At 39.9% G+C, this 19,938-nt stretch overlaps 1 protein-coding gene across 1 annotated transcript; it reads left to right on the forward strand.

Moving 5' to 3' along the window:
• Nucleotides 1-8,714: 8,714 nt before the first annotated feature.
• faah2 (fatty acid amide hydrolase 2) lies at nucleotides 8,715-18,276 on the forward strand. Its single transcript, XM_005807229.3, has 11 exons — nucleotides 8,715-9,015; nucleotides 10,122-10,204; nucleotides 11,477-11,613; nucleotides 11,721-11,930; nucleotides 12,038-12,157; nucleotides 12,861-12,996; nucleotides 14,311-14,428; nucleotides 14,536-14,655; nucleotides 16,147-16,258; nucleotides 16,351-16,539; nucleotides 17,969-18,276. The coding sequence occupies exons 1-11, from the start codon at nucleotides 8,833-8,835 to the stop codon at nucleotides 18,142-18,144; spliced, it is 1,584 nt and encodes a 527-aa protein (XP_005807286.1). The 5' UTR covers nucleotides 8,715-8,832; the 3' UTR covers nucleotides 18,145-18,276.
• The last annotated feature ends 1,662 nt before the right edge of the window (nucleotides 18,277-19,938 follow it).

A 19,938-nucleotide genomic window follows, 5' to 3' on the forward strand; every position in this document is an offset into this window, starting at 1 on the left:
CACTGACATTGTTAGTCACTGACATTGTTAGAGCCAGTGGCTAACATTATTGTTAACAATGTTAACATTGTTAACCTTATAACAGTGTTATAAGGTTAACAATGTTGCAATCAATGCAACTGAAGATAAACGCATGGATGAGTTTCTCTAGATCTGGCTGAGACATTAGTCCAATTACTCTACAAATCATCGGCGCTCGCTTGGGTTGTTTTTAGACCCAGATGGAAGTGCAAAAAATGTGCAAAATGTGAATTTTGCATAAAGGTCTCCTTTAATGATGGTCAGACATTATGTTTCTAACAAGCAGGAAGTGATAAACAATTCAATATTTTTTTTGAGTGGTTGTCCATACTACTAAATGTGACTGTAATCAGACTTCAGTATGAACACTTTACGACTCTAAATGTTGTAAATTAAGAAGCTCAAAAAGCCATGACATCATAATCTTGTCTTCCCAAATTTGCTTAAAGTCATGCTAATCTCGCATTTCTTAATTTTGATGTTATCCAGCATGTAGATAATAATTTTGGTAATCTGAAACGAGGAAAGCATCGTTTAAGACTCAGGTCAGCTAGTAATTCAGTTGATCTCAGCTTTACTTACTTTCCCCCAAACACATCTCATCTCAAAGTACGTTTTGACACAAACGCTTGACCAGTTCATATTCAGTTGAAATCAATTAAAATCCTTCCAGATTTCCAATCACACCAATGCAATCGTAGTTACAATGCAGTTCAACAATCTGTTTACAACAAAAACCGAAAGGCTGCGTCAAATCAAATCAAGCTGTCGTTCTGGAGAAGCACAGGGGGATAGTGGAGAGGAAACACTTGTTCTTAACAGGGGAAAAACCTCCAGCAGAACCAGAAGTGAAGCTGCTGGTGTCTGGAGTTGTAGCGGAAAAGAACCAAGCGAACACTGACAACAAATGGCAACAAACACCTGCAGACAAAACCGAAATGAGAGGATGGTTCACATTCAGTCGTGAAGATTTATGTTCACAGCTCTCTGTAAATACAGTTCTTTCCACTTGGAGGTGATGGATGCCTCTGAGCCACAAAGAAAAGAAAGTTAAACAACGAGGCGCCACCTAACGCCTCCCAGATAAATATTGCGAGTGTTTGACACATCGGGCTGGAGGAGTGCGACTCCCAGGACGAGGTTCATGTCGGTCACTGGGTGATCATGTTTACTGGATCTGTCCAGAAGCCACAGGAGGGGGAAAAAACCCACCAGAGGTGACTGATAATAATCATTGCTATTTATTATTTAGAGGCGACGATCACTTATTCATCATGCGGCGTGTTGTGTGTGTTATGAGTTCAACCTGGGTCTCTCTGGCAGGATTATGAGCAAGAAGTCATGCATGGCGGAGTCCTGGGCTGACCTGTCTGTGCTGCTTTGTCATGCATGACTGTAATGAAGAAAACATAACAAAGCTTTGAAAAAGCATTCATAACTCTTGATGTTTTAATATATTTTGTTGCATTTTAACCACAAACTTCAATAGCTTTGGTTGGGACTGAGAAAGCTCTCTGGTCAAATGGAACCAGAATTCAACTTTTCGGCCTGAATACAAAATGGTGTTTTGTGTTTCGGCCTAAATATGTAATGGAAACCCGACCAAACATGGCGGCGGCAGCATCCAGCTGAGGGGAGGAAGATTTTCTGCAGCCGAAAGAGGAGAAGTTGGTCAAAGTTGATGGCAAAAATGGAAAAACAAAATCTATTAGAAGCTGCAAACATCTTAACACTTGGGTGGAGGCTGAAGCAGCGGCTTTGACAAAATGCATAGTGACGCGTTACAGTTGCCTAGTCAAAGTCCACACGTAATGGGGTGTGCTGTGGTGGCGCAGGGGTTTAGCACGCCCCACGTTTGGAGGCCTTAGTCCTCGACGCGGACGTCGCGGGTTCGACTCCCGACGACCTTTGCCGCATGTCTTCTCTCCTCACCCTCCTTCCTGTCTGCCTACTGTCTAAAAAATATAAGCCACTAGCGCCGCAAAACCTCTTTGGAGAAAAAAAAAAAAGTCCAGACGTAAATCCCATTGAGAATTTGTTCAAGGACTTGTCTTTTCTTTCGTTGGGGAACAATTTCAGTGTCGAAATGTACAAAACTGGTAGAGACACCTCCAAACATCTTGCATCTGAAAAATTCATGACCTATCTAAAGTATCGACTCAGGCAAGCTGATTACAAAGGCCGACTGACCTTTTCATATTTCCCTCCTCGTCACAATTATGCACATTTTTGGTTAGATCTGTCGCCTGGAGTTCCGGTGAAATACATTACAGTTTGTGACATTGATATGTTTGCAAGTTGCTGTTTTCATTCGGTCTTTGCTAACGTTTATCTTTGGGGCGTTTCCTTTCCTTTCTCTGATTGCTTTAATAGAAATCTAATGGAGCGGAGATGTTTTAAACGGAGCCGTGTCCCTTTAATCTCCTCCGCTTGAGTTCAGATCCTCCAGGGTAAATTTTCCACCACCCACCATTACCTCTCAATAATCAGCTACGCCTTCTTTGACGCTCAACAAAAGCCTTTCTACATCCTGGTAAACGAACTGGGAGTCCTGTCAATAAAACCGACCAAGGACCGGGGTCGATATATAATTTGTGTTCGTCATGGTTTGTGGGCCAAGGAAGCGACGACCAGCTAACTCAACTGGTAAAATGTTTGTTTGCAGACGGAAACAAATCCAGCAGAGAAGACTCTAATTAATGTGGAATGGATTTTTATTCAGCGGGGTGAATTGTGGTGATAAATGAGGCTCTGGCTCCTGCCTCGGCGACCCCCTGCTGGAAGAGCTGAGGAGGTCTTTCTATAGCAGGAGGATCAATAAGCTCTGTCCTGCTGCTTCCACCTGAGCCACTCAGGTCGTCCTCATGGGAGAGATCAACCTCCAAAAGAGGAATACATTAAACACACAAGCTTTGCTTTCATTCTGCTCAACATTAACACTCCTACCGATACATTAATCCCACTTCTTCTAGGCCGATAGCCCACTCTTGAAAGACGGTGCCCATTTCTGATTACGTTAAGATATTTTCGGGGTGGTTTTGCCGTGAAGTCGGAGTCGCTGAGCGTAAATAAAACATGCAACACTGATCTGACCTTCTGAAATGGCCAATTTTCACCTCAGCAGCCAGCTCCTCCTCTGATGGTACCCCCATCAAAGCTCAACTGGGGGTCCTAACGATCACACCCGGCCTTACAGCCTGCCAGGTGGGGGGCAGGGAGTTGTAATAATTGGCTTCTTGCAGCACAGCAGCTGTTATTATGTGCCTGCACACAGGTCCCTGAAGCACAAGGCGACGGGGAGTGGAGGAGGGCTGCAAGGGTCACCAAACGGGCCACTGCACCCCCTCCAGCCCTCAACCCTCCTCAGTCTCTCTTTCCTCCTGAAACTCAATGAAATCTGGCGGTCAGAAAACAGAAACGGGTCACCTGTAAGGACAAACGTTTTCATTAAGCAATGACTGTAGGCAAAGAAAGAACATGTGCAATAAGTGGAGAATACACATGTGGCCGTTTATATTAAAGTGTTTCAAAAGGTGAGAAAAATAAAAGATTACACAAAATAACAAGAGAAACATGTTTTTTTAATACTTATCAGCTAAAATAAATAAGTAAAAGAAGAAAGTTAAACTAATTGATCCAATTAAATAAATACATTTATCATCATGTTTTTGGGCTGTAGTTTCTTAAAAGATAAACATTAATATTATTATATTAATATACATTAACATTATTATTTATATTAGTCCTGAAGTAAAATGTTTAGTCTATCATATGTGCTCACAGGCAAAATCTTTAAAAAGGTTTTTGTTATATTTTTCAGAGAATATGAACGACGATACAAAAACTTTTCTTCCACTCTTGGTTAGTGCTCTGGTGAAGCCATTTATCGTCAAGGGTGATAAATACATCATGTTTACCTTTTTAACGTCATAATGACAGTCAAAGTTTACCAAGTTCAGTTCCTGAACCATCTCAACATCAGCTCGAAGTCTTTTGTTGTATTTGTGGATTAGATATTTTATTTTCTCCGATTTCTACCAGTTCTGGCAAAGAAATTCCTGTAGTTTTTTGGGTGGTTCCACATCAAGACGTCATTATTTTACTATCAGTGCTGATCTTGTAGTCAGAGCCTTTGATGTTCATACTCCCCCAAACCATCAATGATCCACCTCCATGTTTCACAGTAGAAATATTTCACTTTTTTTTTTTTTTTTATCATCAGATACTGACTCAAATTTAGCATTTACGGTTGAGGCCAGCCTTAAAACTTTTGAGTCTAGTTTTGAGTGCTGTGCTGTCTGTCGCACTGCAAATGGCTGTTTTGCGGCATCGTCATAGCAACAGATGTCTTTTGGCGAGTCATTCCCGGCAGCGTCTCGTCCTCGTGCATCTTAAAAGAGCCACGCCTTCAGTTTTCCACAGAGTGTTATAGCTCGGCTGTGGCACTCTGCGGGTTTTATTTGCATCTTAAACAATTTTCCTGTCAGTTGTGGTGCGAACTCTGGTCGGTTTCAAACAGAAACCATCACTTTCCACTTCTCAAATGGAGTTTGAACACTGCTGACGGGCAATTCCAATCACTTGGATGTCTATTATTACATAAAACTGCAATTTGATAATCATTCCGCTTTCTCCACCCCTCTGAATCCAGCAACATTCATCAGCCAGAACCAAAAGGAAAAGTCTCACAAACTCACAGACTTTTTAGAAACGCATCAATTAAAAGCAAACAGATCGCAGATGATAGCAACTTGCTGCTGTGAGTGCAGACCAAAACTGTATGTTATAAAAACCTTAGATCACGATCATTTTGGTTGTTTTTATTGTCATTATGACTTTAAAAAAAAAAAAAAACAAACAAACCCAACTGACTCACCATAAATACGGCACGTCTATATACTTAATTATTTTTTGTTGTCTGCTAAACCTTCTCGCTGAAGCTGTTGTGTTTGTTTCTTTCAAATACTACATTTAAAGAAATGAAGGAAAAACTAAATTCATGGTTGTCTCTGGTAATCTGCTCTATAATAAATAATATAATATTAGTTAAGTTGCAAAAAAAAAAAAGGCAACTTCCTTTACAATTATGTCTGTTAATTCAATTTAGCATTGGGTTAAAGACAGCTACATTAACCTTTAAACTCAGAAGTATCATAACGCCTTAAATCTATATTTTAGGATATTTGAAGACACTCCTTTGAAGAATCTGAGGATCCTGAATGACTTTCCTCCCCCAGGAGACCCACAAGTCAGACTGCTTGGGTCTCTGGGGGAAGACTAAAGATGCTGTAAAGTGGATGAAAGGGAAATTTAAGCTCCAAACAAACAGTAAAACTAAATTACGGCCCACTCAGAGGGAAGTTGGAGGCAGACGGGGTTTGGATGTTGAACTCATTAGGAAAATTAAATGTGCGGTTATTGCTGCACGTAAGGTGATAGAAAAATCATCAGCCGTGTTATTATTTGTGCTGTGACATTTCAAACACTGCTGTTTGTGCTGCAGACGTCAAAGCGTCACAACATTGGGTGTACAGTGTCCATCAGCAGACAGACAGCAAGGCAGAAATCAATACAAAAGTGCCTGAAGTCATTCTGCTGTTGTTCACTGATCCTGTATCATTCTAACCTGAGGGCACGCATTCATAAAGCTTTCAATGATTCATGCAGGAGTGCATGCAGCACTCCGTGCAAACGCAGCACGGCCTGAAACTAGAAGGAGTTGGAGTACAGCAGCGTTTTCTATTGCAGCTCCAGGACATAAACCCTGCAGATTGAGTGTTTCCTCCATTTTCCCCTCTTGTCTCAACACGCTCGGCAGACGTGCGAGCCTCAGGTTTCGCCTTACAGGTGATCAGACTGTTTTTCTTCACTTGGCAGGGATATGTTGTGTTTTTTTTTTGTTAAAGACTGGGGCGTTCCCCTGTGACAGAGCATTTATCTTTTGGTTCTCTCAGCAACACTTGATTTTCCTTGTCGTTTATTTGCCCAAGTAAAGCCTCTCAGGGATGCATTAATGGGACAGAACGGTTGTAGGTCTGTGTGTGAGAGGTTGCAGCTCTTGAAGCGTGCCTCATATTTACAGTCTTGCAAAAGTATCTACGCCACTTTAACTTGTTCCCACTTTCTCGCACAATACAACCAATGTACTTTAACATGCTTTTGTGGCAAACAAGTAATTGCGAAATGGAAGGAAAATTGCAAGTTTTTCTAAATGTTCAAGAAATAAAAAACGTGGTTTGCATTTGTTTTTAGCTATGCTGAGTCAACACTCCTTAGCACCAGTTTTTTGGGGGGAATGTCCATCAGCTTAACACATTTAGAGACTTTAAAACGTTCCCGTTCTTCTTTTTAAACTTTACAAAATATTGTTTCATGTAATCAATTTAATTGTACTTCTTTTGAGTTCGCTAACAGTCTTCATACAGTTTTGTAGCTTTCTCTTCTCGCTAGCTCTGACCAGATTCCTGTCCATCCTGAAGAAATGCATTCCAACACCATGATGCTGCCGCCACCATGTTTCACCATACGGATGGTGTGTTCAGGGTGAGGTGCGCTTGTTACTTTACTGCCACATGCAGCACTCTGCATGTAGGACAAAAAGAATAAACTTGCTTTCATCCTATCTGTCTGATATGTGGAAACCTGCAGACAAGAATTGTTTTGTCCTTCTTTCAAAATTCTAACAATATTTCTGCTGTTCCTTAAGGGTCAAATTTGTGAAGTGCACAACAAATGCCTGTCCTGTCAACACGTTGTTGAATAAAATTCAATATTGTGCTGAATAAAAATCAGACAAAAGTAGATTAAAGTGTGGTTTTTAACGCAATAAAGCGCTGAAAGAGTCATTTCTAACATCTGCTTCTGAGGCGTCATTTCCAAACTACCATCGAAATGAAGTTCATTCAGAGAAATGAGCATCAATAAAAAACTCAACTGAAATGATTGCAGTCTTCTATTATTCACACAATCAAGCAAAAAAAGAGAGAGGATGTTCTTTGTGTACACACCCTCTTCTCACTGCTGGAACCACAATAATTGAAGGAACAAAAAAAATTACTAAAATATTTTGATGCACATAAAGTCGCCAAAAAGTGTTACTCTATTACAAGAAATAGGGTCAGATATTTATAACTTAGTGAGCAGTCAGCATAAAGTTAAACATAATGTTTAATTGAAGTGAAATTAAATGAAATTAAATTACGTACGTTTAAGATTTATTCTTAAATTACCTAAATCTATTGAAAGCAAAATCTAGTATTGAGGCGGTTTCCGTTAGTAACAGAAAAATAAATTATTTTCTTATCGTACTGGACAGAGGAACAGATTTAAGGTGTGACCCTCCCATGATTTCCCCCAGAGGCTTTTATTTTGGTAAATGTGACTCACAAAGCAAAAGAAAAAAAAAAAAGAAGCGTGTTGAGGTAAAATGAGCAGAATCAGCAGGTCTGTCCGAAAACAAAACACAGTATGGATTCTCCACTAAAACCAACCTGCAATGCAGCGGTTCTTCTTTGTCTCGGTAGTTTTCATTCCAGAGCCCAAAGTGGTTGAAGTTTTCTCTGCAGTGCTCCCCTCTAGCGGTCACGCATAGCTACTGCACCACAAAGCCATTTCCTTGAGACATGCGGACAGGTAAAAGTCACTGACACAACATTTCACTTCACAACGATATAACCTCACTCTGCTCATTTTAATCGCTCTGTTTCGGCAGCCAGGTGCTTTAATTTAATGTTACATCGGATCATAAAGGCGCTGCTGATCGACTTATTGATCACTTCAAACGCGCATGTGCATTTGCAGAAAGTAAAGGGATGAATACTCATAGTGCACAAATTAAACTTCACTTTTAAAAAAGTAGGTCCTACTGGATTTTTACAAAAATGCACAATTGCACTTTAATTGAGAAGATATTTTAATCTTCTCAAGATTAAATTAAGCATATTAGAATTGCGTATGTAGGTCAATAAATACAGGGCTTGTCAGAAAGAAAATAATGATTTTGCTGTTAAATGAATATGCTAAGACTTTTGCTGTTTTTCAGTAGTGATTATTTATATGGTTATATTGTTTTATTACCACTATTGTGCCTTTGTGAAAACAAAACACAATTTTAATCAAGCGTGGCATTTATATTGTCTGATACAAAAAAAATATAAGCAATTATTTGTTAAAGAAAATCTAATACACCAACATACAGCTGTATTAAATTGAAATACCAAATAACAAAAAAGCAAAAGCGTTTTCATTTGAACTTTTACATTTGTTTGTGATTGAGGTTCAGGTAAGGAAAACCACTTGTATGCTACACATATTCCGGAATGGATTTTCAAAATACGATCGTCTTCATTCGTTGACTGTAACCACCTTTTTTACGGTATTTTACAGCTCTCCTTCACTTACAGTAATATGTTTTCATTTGAATTAACATGTCTGTTGATTAAAGCCAGAAAATTTCAACTCATAACTATAAAAATTTTTATACAAAAAAAAAATAATAAAAATAAATATTTTATATTTATTTTATATATATATATATATATATATATATATATATATATATATATATATATATATATATATATATATATATATATATATATATATATATATATATATACTGGTTTAACAGTAACGAAAACGACTCATTTTGATCTTATTTTGAAATCTTCCCCCCTACATCCGGTTCGTTCCTCTAACCTCTCTAAGCTGCGCCATCTTGACCAGCAGGAACAAACAGGTACTCTACATCAGGAGCGGCTCACCGCGGTCGAACAGCCGTTGACCTTCCGTCCTCCAACTCGCCGTGGAAACATGGCTCTGAGCCGCCTGGAAAAGGCTCAGGCGTGGCTCTTCAGGGCTGTCACGTCCTTCTTCTTCGTGATTTTCCAGCTCCTCTCCAGCCCCGCTGCCTCCGCGAGGAAGTTGCCGCCCGTCAGCAACCCGCTGCTGCTCCAGTCAGCGACGCAGCTCGCCAAGAAGATCCGGAGGAAAGAGGTGTGCGCCCAGCTTAGCCAGGCCGGACATCAGTTTATTTATCCCTCCGTCTTTACAGAAATGTTGCAAAGCTAGCATCAACCTGGCCTCATTTATATTTATCTTTCTTTATTACCTCGGGAATGAGCTCAACGGTTATAGAACCGTAACGTTTTACTGCAATTAAAGCGGCAGTGCTGCGACTTGAACAGGCGAAGTAGTTGAGGTGACACCACAGCACCTGTTGAATAACAACACACCTCTGCTACTGTTTGCTCAGTAGAAACAGACTCCTGTGTAATTCAACGATTCTGTTGAGTCACAAGAGAAATAGGATTAGTTTGTCTTCAATGACAAAGAGCATTGAGGTGTTGCTTTCTGTTGTTTGTAAACTACAGGTCATTTTTACACCCAGAGGCCAGGTAATACTGGTTGTAGGTCATCAAAACGGGGAAACAGGGATGTAAATTCCTAAATAATGAAGCCATAAGCTTGACGCTCTCCGTCTTTCCCATTCGGTCCACTTGATGACGAAAACGACAAAACAAAAAAAAAAGGACTGGATCCTCTTAATATAGTTTAATGGTTTACTTCAGAAATAATAATAAAAACGGTACAAAGGTTACATTTCCACGAAAAATAAAGAGAAACGACAATTTAAAAGGAAAGAGAGAGTGAGGTCAAAAAACTGTGTGGCTCCACTCCAGCTGCTCAACTGACTCTGGCTAGCCACACCCTAAAATCCTTAATTCCAATTAGATATGCAAATTTTCAAGACGCAAGTGTAGTCAAATATAGTAAATTACTATGCAATAGACTTAACTAGTTATCATTTTTATCCAAATAAACAAATTATAATAAGAAATATGAACATAGCTTAACCTAAAGTCTGAATGAACAAAAACTGAATTTAGGCTTCTACAAGGGAATATTACCCAGACGTTAGAGGGTTACATGTTTATAACCTAAATATTTGTAGCTCAAACTGCAACACTGAACTGTTTTAAAAATATGATTTAAAAACTCAGAACTTTTTTTTTTCTCTTTACTTCCATCCATGTCCTGTTCCTTATGTGTCCTTGACTTCACACAAACTCTTCAATGGTCTAAATGTTGTGTATCTGCAGGTATCCAGTGTGGAGGTGGTGCAGGCTTACATCGACAGGATCCAGGAAGTTAACCCTTTTGTGAATGCTGTTGTAAAAGACAGGTGAGAAAGAAGCACATTATCAAACACTTTGTTGTTATGTGCACTCCTGATGTTAGACTGAATATTGTGGCTATAGCTGAGCGATATGAGCCTGGGATCTTATCGTGATATTTTGTGGTGCTATTGTGATAACAATAAAAAAGTGATGATAAAAACGACTTATTTCTTCTCCTTTAGGTCTCTATGTGACTGTATGGCACTGCATTCATAGTACCAAAAACACAAATACTGTTCATAACATTTCTATTTAAAACTCTGACTTAAAGAAGTGTGATTTATATCACTAACATGCACACATTTAATAATTATTTTTGAATTTACTGATATTTGGTGATGTTCTCTTTTTAAACAAGCAGTGGAGAAGATGGTAAGAATAACGTTTCTGATGATGCTGCAAGGTTTCCCCCAGAAAAGTTGCAAAGCCCGGCGGTTGGGTGTTAGGGCGGTCATATACATCACCTGTCATGTTTCTGAGTTAAAATTGTTTTAAAGTTGACAGGAAATTTGAAAACATCACCTGATATTCATGTGAAGATTGACACCTGAACACCATCTATAAAGTCTTAAAACATGCAAACATTTTAAAAAGACTTCAATAAATAAGTAATGCTTAGCCTGGTGGGGGCACAAGTAATAGGCTCATAATGCACTGAGGGAAACCCTGATGCTGTCAGTTTTTTTTATTTTTATTGAACATCATTAATGGAAATTTATGGAGAACATGAAAATCAAAATTCTTATAAAAACATTTGCATGACGAATGCTAAACGATAGTTGTGACTCTCTGTGTCTTTTCCAGTTAAATAACTTTCGTTTTGTCATTTAATTAATGGTGCTGCGCATTTATTTCAAACATTTTTGTCACATTACACCTGCAAACCTATGTAGGATATTAATGTAATTATCTCCATCAACTCTGAGCAGCTCATTCGCTCCCTTTTGAGGGAAAACATCAACACAGTATGATGCCGCCACCACCATGTTTCACCATGGGGATGGTGTGTTCAAGGGGTTGTGTATTTTGCCTGTAGAGGGACATTATTTACATATTGGACTAGAAAAGGAGCTGGGTACAAATTCAGGCCACACTTTTCAGATTTCTATTGGTTTAAAACAAACTCGTGTACAGTATTTTTACGCTGGCCGCTCACTAAATTTCAACAATTATACATTGAAATTCTTGTCAGTCAAAAGGTTCCATGTATAATCAATAAAGCCAAACTTACCACCTTAACATGAATCACATGAAGACATTAGCTTGTTTCCCTTCAGGTTCGCGGCTGCCCTCCAGGAGGCGGCCCAGGTTGATAAGCTCATAGAGGAGGAGACGGGAGGAGAAGACGTTCTGGAGGACAGACTTCCTCTTCTGGGCGTCCCACTGTCCGTCAAGGAGTCCTACTCCCTGCAGGGTAAATTCTCCGCTTAACATCCACACCCACATTCCTGCGACATGATTCAGCTGCTTCTGACCAACCAGGCAGTGTTTTTTTTGTTTGCTTTTTGTTCCCTCCCACAGGCATGCCCTTATCCACAGGGTTGGTATCCAGACGGGGGGTCGTTGCCTCCGTCGACGCTCCCCCTGTGGCGCTGCTAAAGAGAGCCGGCGCCGTCCCTCTGGGCGTCACCAACACCAGCGAGCTGTGCATGTGGCTGGAGTCCCACAACCACCTGTACGGGATGACGTGCAACCCGTACGACCTGGAGAGGATAGCGGGAGGGAGCTCAGGTCCTTAAAAGAGAAGCTCGTTTCATCCTGTCGTCAGGTCGCCACTTCCTCTGCTCCCAGGAATGATTTCATCACATGTGGAGCGTCCTCTGTCTTTGTGTCCTCAGGAGGGGAGGGCAGCATTCTGGGAGCAGCAGGAGCGGTCATCGGCGTGGGCTCAGACATCGGCGGCAGCATCCGCATCCCTTGTTTCTTCAATGGTGTATTCGGCCACAAAACCACTCCAGGTAAAAGAAGCTGCCTGATGCATTTTATATTCCTAAATCCTCCCTTTATTTGGATTTCCAAATAAGAATGTGTGTTAAAAAGACTCAAACCTGTTGGGATTTATCACCTGAATTAGCGACTGTGTCGCTCAAAGATGTATTGGAATTGACCGGTGCAGTTTTTTAGTACGTTTTGCTAAAAAACTGTTTTACTTTTCATCTGTGGACTCATCTATCTTTGGATATAATGCAATAATAAAAAAATAAAAAAAATCTGATTTTAATAGATTTTTTTCTTACTTTTCTAAAATAAAAAATACAAGTGATTGAAAATATTTTCAAAAAGTGACTTTTGTTTCAGTCATCCCTTCTATGAGTTGTATAATTGAGTTATTACGGCCAGGCTACGATAATTGTTGTTTAATTACAAGAATATAGTCATAATATTAGCAGAATAAAGACACAATTTTAACTACAAAAACATTGTTTCAACAAAGAAAAAGCTTAGAGTTATCAGGAGGTGGAGCTACCAGCTCAGTCAGTGTGGTTCCTTCTTTGAAATAGACTCAGTTGTTTGCACAATCGTTTCGAAGTTCCTCTACCGTAAAACCTGGACCCCTAATTTTTCTGATTTTTCTGCAAAGGCAGGAAATCTTTAGGCCTGAAAAGGGTGAAACGGTGTGTGCTTCTGGGGGAGCTCAGAGTTGTTGGTGGTGTGTTTCAGGTGTGGTGTCCTGTGAGAACCAGTACCCTCCCACCTCTGGCACACAGCACGAGTACCTCAGCTCTGGGCCCATGTGCCGCTACGCTGAAGACCTGCTGCCCTTGCTCAAGATCATGGCAGGACCCAACGCTCACAAGTAAGACATCTGCAACATCACTTAACTCTATTTTTTTTTTTTCTTTTAACCTGTGTGTGTGTTAGTGTGAAACATAAATGAGTATTAGGACGACATTTCTTCATTTACTGCTGCCTGTAACGTCACATAGGAAGAATTATGTTGGGCTAAATTCAACTGTGAGTCAGGATGTGACCCTAATCACAGTGTGGGGATGTGTCCTCACAGGGTATAAATTATAACATTTTATTACTGTGTGTATATTCAAATTATTGCAGTCAGAAGTTAATGCATTTGGATAATTATTACAGGTATCAGCTTTCCTTATACAAACCCCACACACAGCTGCCTCTGCCTTGGATGTTTCTGTTCATTATCTCTGCAAATGTTGTGCAAACTGCTGCTGGAGTTAAACTCGTTTATCTTTCTGTTTTTCCACTGATTAGATAAGGTAGGAAGACCTGCAACACTTAGAGCTGGAGAGGAAAAAAGAACCGCTCTTAATGTTTGATACAGCTCTGGAAAAAATTAAGAGACCACTTTATTTGATCAGTTTCTCTGATTTTACTTTTTATAGGTTCATGTTTGGGTAAAGTGCACATTGTTCTTTTATTCTATGAACTGCTGACAACATGTCTTGGAAGTTTCAAGCAAAAACTAATGTGTTGTTATTTCAAAATAACGAAACAGATGCAGTGCTTTCAGAGCTCAAATAATGCAAAGAAAACAAGTTCATGCACCTTTAGAAACAACAAAACTAATGTTTTCACTCAGGAAGTGTTCAGAAATCAATATTTGGTGGAATAACCACAAGCTTTTCAGTGGGGTTCAGTTCAGTCGGCTCTTGTTTTTTTTTTTCCAGAGCTGAATGTTTTAGTCACACAGTGTCTTGCAAAAGTATCAACACCCTCTGAACTTGTTTCTGTGATTTTGTCATGTTACAATCACAAGTTTTTATATTTTTTTAATAGATGGGTTTCGGTGTTTGGGGGGGCGTGACCAAGTCTTATAAACAAAATTGCCATTTTGATTTATCATGCAATTGATTGATTATTCTGACAGGCTTATTGGTCTATTATATGAAACCCCAACAAAATAAATTTCGATGTTTGCATAAATGTGACAAAAGGTGTGAAAACGTTTGCCATGCACTCTATTCTTTCACATAAAAAAAAGCGAGAGTCACTCTTTTTACAGTGACTCAGCTCAACTTAGTTTAGCTCCGGAGCTAACAAGCAGACGCTCCCGGATCCTTGAGGTGTTACTCAATCAGTGGTTTTCTTTTTTTGTTTTGTTTTTATCACCGCTCTAATCAGCTTGCATGTGTCCGATCAGGCTGTCCTTAAACGCAGATGTGGACCTGAAGAAGCTGCGGTTCTTCTCCATCCCTCACGACGGCGGCTCACTCTACACGTACCCCGTCAGCAAGGAGCTGCTGGACGCTCAGGAGAAGGTTGTGCGCAAAGACAAAAAAACAAAATAAAACACCTACAGATAAGCAGCACACACACCAAAAGCCGGAGAAGTTTCTCTCTGATTTCTAGATGTGACGGTCTGCAGGTGGTGAAGCGTCTGGAGGCTGACCTCGGGGTCAAAGTGCAGGAGGTGTGCTTTCCTGAGCTGCGCTACGGCTTCCAGATCTGGGACACATACATGGGTCTGCCTGATGAAGAAGGCAAGGTATGAACATCTGATGGAGCAGAAGTCCTAAAATAAACTCACCAAACACTCCCAGCTGCTCTGATCGCATGGAAATCACTTTAAAATATTTCTGCTAAGTGGGACTCTTTAAAACAAGCTTGTAAAATGGATTTGTAGGATTTAATTGCTTTTTAAGCTTCACTAAACACTTAAACACTGAATTTAAAGAAGGATAAACGGTTGTGAATTTTACAGTAACCCAAAAAAATGACCTATCACATGCTTCAGTGCCTGTTTTGATAGTTATAGTTAAAGACAATTTCTTATTTTTTTAATCTGACTTTTAGTTGTTGAGGTCTTCGTTCAAGTTCTTTTGTCCAGCTTAATACAAGCGTACTTTTTCCTGAACTGGTTTCTGAGTTAGTGAATCGGTAAGGAACGTTCTGCACTGCGCTGTGAGCCGGATCAATCCTTCAGTTGTTCATGTTTACAGTGAAGAGAAGCAAGTCATAGAAATGTTTGGCTTATTTAAACTAATGTATAGATACAGATTGAACTTGTCAGTATGAAAGAGAAATAAACATAAGGACACATAAATACTTTGCGGATAGAGAGAAGGAAAAAGTTTTTATGTAAATATAGAGAAACTTTCAGCGGCAGTAGAGTTTTAAGAGATGGAGCAAAAGAAAAGGAAATAGAATATGAAAATGTATTTTCCAACTTTTTCGTCCATCCATCTTTGTAAATGGAGAGTACTGGATGTGGAGATGAACAACGAGTAGCATCCCTGTTTACCTAAAACTGTTTTTAACTTTAGAACTGAGTCCACCATGAGGATGTTCAGCTGCCCGTGTATGAATTTGTCACAAATATCATATGAAGGTTTATGTTTCAGAGCGTATGAAAGCTGAAGGATTTAGCCCCAGCACCTATTGTAGTCTGCAGCCCAGAAATGTAGCTAATCTGTTTAGCTGCCGGCAGACTGCATACCACAGCTGAACCTTGACTCCTTTCAACATCGCCGCGTCGACCAAACGTCCTACACCAATCACCGCTTCAACCGAATCTCATCCTGCCGTTTCAGTTTAACTTATTTAATGCAACTGAACGGAGTTGAGTCTTCACTATCCAAACAGATTTTCCTTCTCTGTGGAGTTCACAGTCCATCTGATAATCTGATAAGTTATTGTTAAGTCCATACTTTAACTCATTTACAACTTCGCTGTTTGCAGCACATAAGGCGGCATCTTATTGGTTCCCTTTGTGAGTTTAAAGTGTGTGTTTTAAGAGCAACATTAAAATCTACATGGGATTTTGAGGGATTCAATTATTGCTCTGGGTATTAAAAATAAAGAAAAAGTATTATTTTATTCCAGCAGAGAAACCCAGTGATATTTAAAAGAAAGCAGTTGTTTATTGTGAAACGTATTGTTTTCAACGAGGGTTTTGTAGAACTCAAGAGCTAAGGAAATATAAAAGCAAATCTCCGCTATGATTTTGAAAACACGAGCAAATGTTTTCCTCCTCCAGCCTCCTCTGGCCTTTGCGGAGCTGATGGGGGAGCCGGGTCGACCGGCGTGGGCGTTCTGGGAGCTGCTGAAACGGATGGTGGGAAAATCCGAGCACACCATGCCTGCTATCTGTAAGAAGAGGACAGATAGAAGCCCTGGCACTCATTCACATCGCTGTTATCAAAGCTCATGAGAAATGTGTGCATTGTGCAATCGGTTATAGTCCTGGCCCTCTTCGAGAAGACCCACCTGTCCAAGCCATCGCCTTTCATCATCCAGCAGAAGGAGGCGCTGCAGAAGAAGATGGAAGAGCTGCTGGGCACCGACGGGGTGTTGCTTTACCCGCCTCACCCCCGAGTGGCACCCAAGCACCACCACCCGCTCTTCAGACCCTTTGACTTCACCTACACAGGTTGGTGATCAAGGCGATCCCTCAGAATCGACCAGTGCCGATTTAAGGTTTGGTTGTAGCAGATAAAGCTAACGCTGCTGTCTCTGTGTTATCTTAAATACACGTCACCTGGGGTCTAAATGTGAGGAAATGTCTTGTTGTCTTTTCAAAGTATGTGTCAGGCTTAATGTACAGCTGCCGTGTATTGAGTGTGTGTGTTGGGATTAAGGGTGTAAAGTTCAGCCGGTCAGGATAGAACACATTACTTTTGCTCAGATGCTTTATTCTTCTTGTTTTTAAGGATCAAATGACAGTGAAGAGCTTAGAAGTTTAATTTAGAAAGAAATGATTATCGTCTGTATTAATCAGAAAGTTGGGCAGAATGTCCCCAGCAGCAAATGGTACTGAGTGAATCTTCATCAGTGCAGACTGAGCCTCTGCAGAGCTTAGCAGGAGATACTGTAATGTTATTATTGGGTCATTTAACACATATGTGGAATTAGGTTCGTCACAATAACAAATTTTGCTGGACAATAAATTGTCCCAGTAATTATTGTGATAAATGGTAATTTCGATTCCATTTTCAAGTAATGCATTGATAATGGCATAATAATGCGACCAATGAATGTTAATTTTTTAGAGAGCAATTAACACTGTAACTGGAATATTTTTTAAATATCTAAAATAGTTCACAACAACCAAAACCAATAAATAAAACAGAAAAAGCCCCCCACTTACAAACAAAACCATAAATAAAATGGATTATGTCTCTGTACACAAAATTGCCCTTCAAGAAATACTATGTGAATGGAAATAATCAAGCTCGTGTTAATTTATCATGCGATTAATTGCTTATTGTGACAGGAATTCACAATAGTGGAGTCTATGTCTCAAAGTTGTAACTCATTTTATCAAAAAAAAAGGACGACAGTCGTTTGATTAAATGGTACAACTGAGTCAAATACAATATAATTTTAAAATTTGCTTGAAAAACATAAATTTCTGTATTCTTACTTCAATGCTGTTTTTACAACAATAGTTTTTGTAAGAAAATCACTTATTTTTGTGCTCCTCATGAATTTTTTAACACCATTCCACTTCTCGTAAAAAAAACTGCATCCAAGAACTTCTTACTGAATTCTAAGGTTTGAGTGCTGGTGCAAACTATTGAATACTTGCACAATGCTCAGTAGTAATTAGCAGCCAATCAGATCCAGATATTCCTATAAACATTGGCCACTCCTTTCTACACAAAGACAATAAAGTCACAGTTTACAGCTGCAGGTCACTTCCTGATAGGTAAATGTTGCAACGAGCTTTGCATGCTTAAAGTTTGGGTGAAGTTCAAAGCTGTTAATGTCATCAGCAAAACTCTGTAAGGATCTGGCCACTTTTTTTCCATTTAAAACACGTAACCCATTCATCGTTATGTCTGACTGTCCATCTCCAGGTATCCTGAACATCCTCGGGCTGCCGGTTACCCAGTGTCCTCTGGGGCTTGGTGAGGAGGGTCTTCCTCTGGGCGTGCAGGTCGTGGCCGGGAAGCTGCAGGACCACCTAACCCTGGCTGTGGCCCTCTACCTGGAGAAGACCTTCGGAGGATGGAGGGACCCCGGAGGGAAGTGAAGCCCCTCCGCCGACGGACTGACGGTGCGTTGATGGGAGAGCTGCCGTCTCCTGGTTCTGCCTCGTCGCCCTGCAGCAGCAAGCGACCGACAGAGAACCCGAAGCAAGTTTGGTACTAATAAGGAAAAACTCGTTTCAGTTTGATTTTTTTATCTCGGAAGCATCGGATCATTCACATTTTCACGGGGGACAGGGGCTTTAGTCACATCTGGCTTGTTTTATAAGAGCAGCTTGTGCGGTTGATACTCCTAAATCCCCATTCTGGAGTCTAAACAGCTTAGACATAAAATTCAATTCTATCGAAACAGTAATTTTATCATTGACCAAAGTGCATCATAGAGATTAAACTGGAGGGTCTAACGAACCAGAGAAATGAAATGTTGATGTAAGTTGGTGAAGGTGTGAGGCTAATTGTTAAATGTTAACATGAGAAACTAAAAAAAACAAAACACTTTCATGACATCAGCAGTAGAGGCGATGAAAGCAGAGAAATAATAGCACAATCTTCATCAGATGAGAAAGTTTCTCGTTTTAGTGAATTAAAACTAGAGGATTTTCTCTCTTCACTTTACAGGTTTTATAAGGTTTGACTGAAATACCTTAAATCTGCTGCTTATTCTGATTCCCCACCCGAAACCGAGTTATTATTATCACAAATATTCAAGGTACCACTTCATGCTGACGTTTACAACACAGGGATAAAAAGTCCTTGGATCACCAAGTGTCAGCACTAATGCCACACTAACGTTGGGTTTCTTTTCTACCGGCTGAACGAAGTTTTAAAAACAAAAATTACATCCACAAGTTTGACTTGATTGTGGGTTTCCTCTAATTTACATAATTACACATACAGGCTCAAATATATTGGCAGATGTGCATAATAATCTTTCATTGAGAGAAACGATATGCTTTCTGTAGCATCAACAAGCTCCTGATATAATTCTGCTGGGATATTTGATCCCAAAATGGATGCATGCTCATTTTAACTGCTTGCTTTCCTGGTACCGATCCAGCTTTTAAGCATGGATTATAACGTAAGGTTGAAATAATTCCAGAAGTTTGATGTTTGTTCGGGGTTGAATCCCCAATTTTATCTGCTTTCTTTAAACCCTCTACTTGTTGACCTGATGAGAAGTTGGTGTATGTATATTTTTGAGCCTGTATGGAGAATTTTGTACTTATCTGGATTTTTGGAAAAGCCACAGTCAATTAAAACAATTATTTTTGCAGTTCTTTTGTTTTTCAATCGCCCTGAAAAACAAGCACAGCCCTAAAAAAACCCCCCCATAAATTCTATTAATGTTCATAATGAGTGCCCATAAACTTCCTACTGGAATTGTAAGTAATAATGAGCCTTAATATGATCCTGACTGTGGTCTACGGTCACTAAACTGTAATTACAACCAGATTTTGACTGACACCTGCTGATATTTAACTCTTAACAATCGTTTACACTCTGATGTGTAAACAGCCTTTAGAGCAGTGGTTCTTAACCTTTTTTGAGCTACCGAACCCACCAGTTTCATATGTGCATTCACTGACTTCTTTAGTGATAAATAATTTATTTTTTTTCAAATTCAAGACATAGGTTGTTGTTTTTACCCCTCCAGGGGGTCTTTTGTGGGCTCTAGTGTCCCTTATATGAAAGTAGGCTGACAGGAAAAGGGGGGGGGGAAGACATGTGGCAAATGTCGCCGGGTCCGGGAATTGAACCCGCGACGGACGCGTCGAGGACTCAAGGCCTCCAAACATAGGTCGCGCTATCCCCCCCGCCACCACAGCAAGCCCAGGCAT

This window comes from Xiphophorus maculatus, chromosome 14, assembly GCF_002775205.1.
Source record: "Xiphophorus maculatus strain JP 163 A chromosome 14, X_maculatus-5.0-male, whole genome shotgun sequence".
NCBI classification, from domain to species: domain Eukaryota; kingdom Metazoa; phylum Chordata; class Actinopteri; order Cyprinodontiformes; family Poeciliidae; genus Xiphophorus; species Xiphophorus maculatus.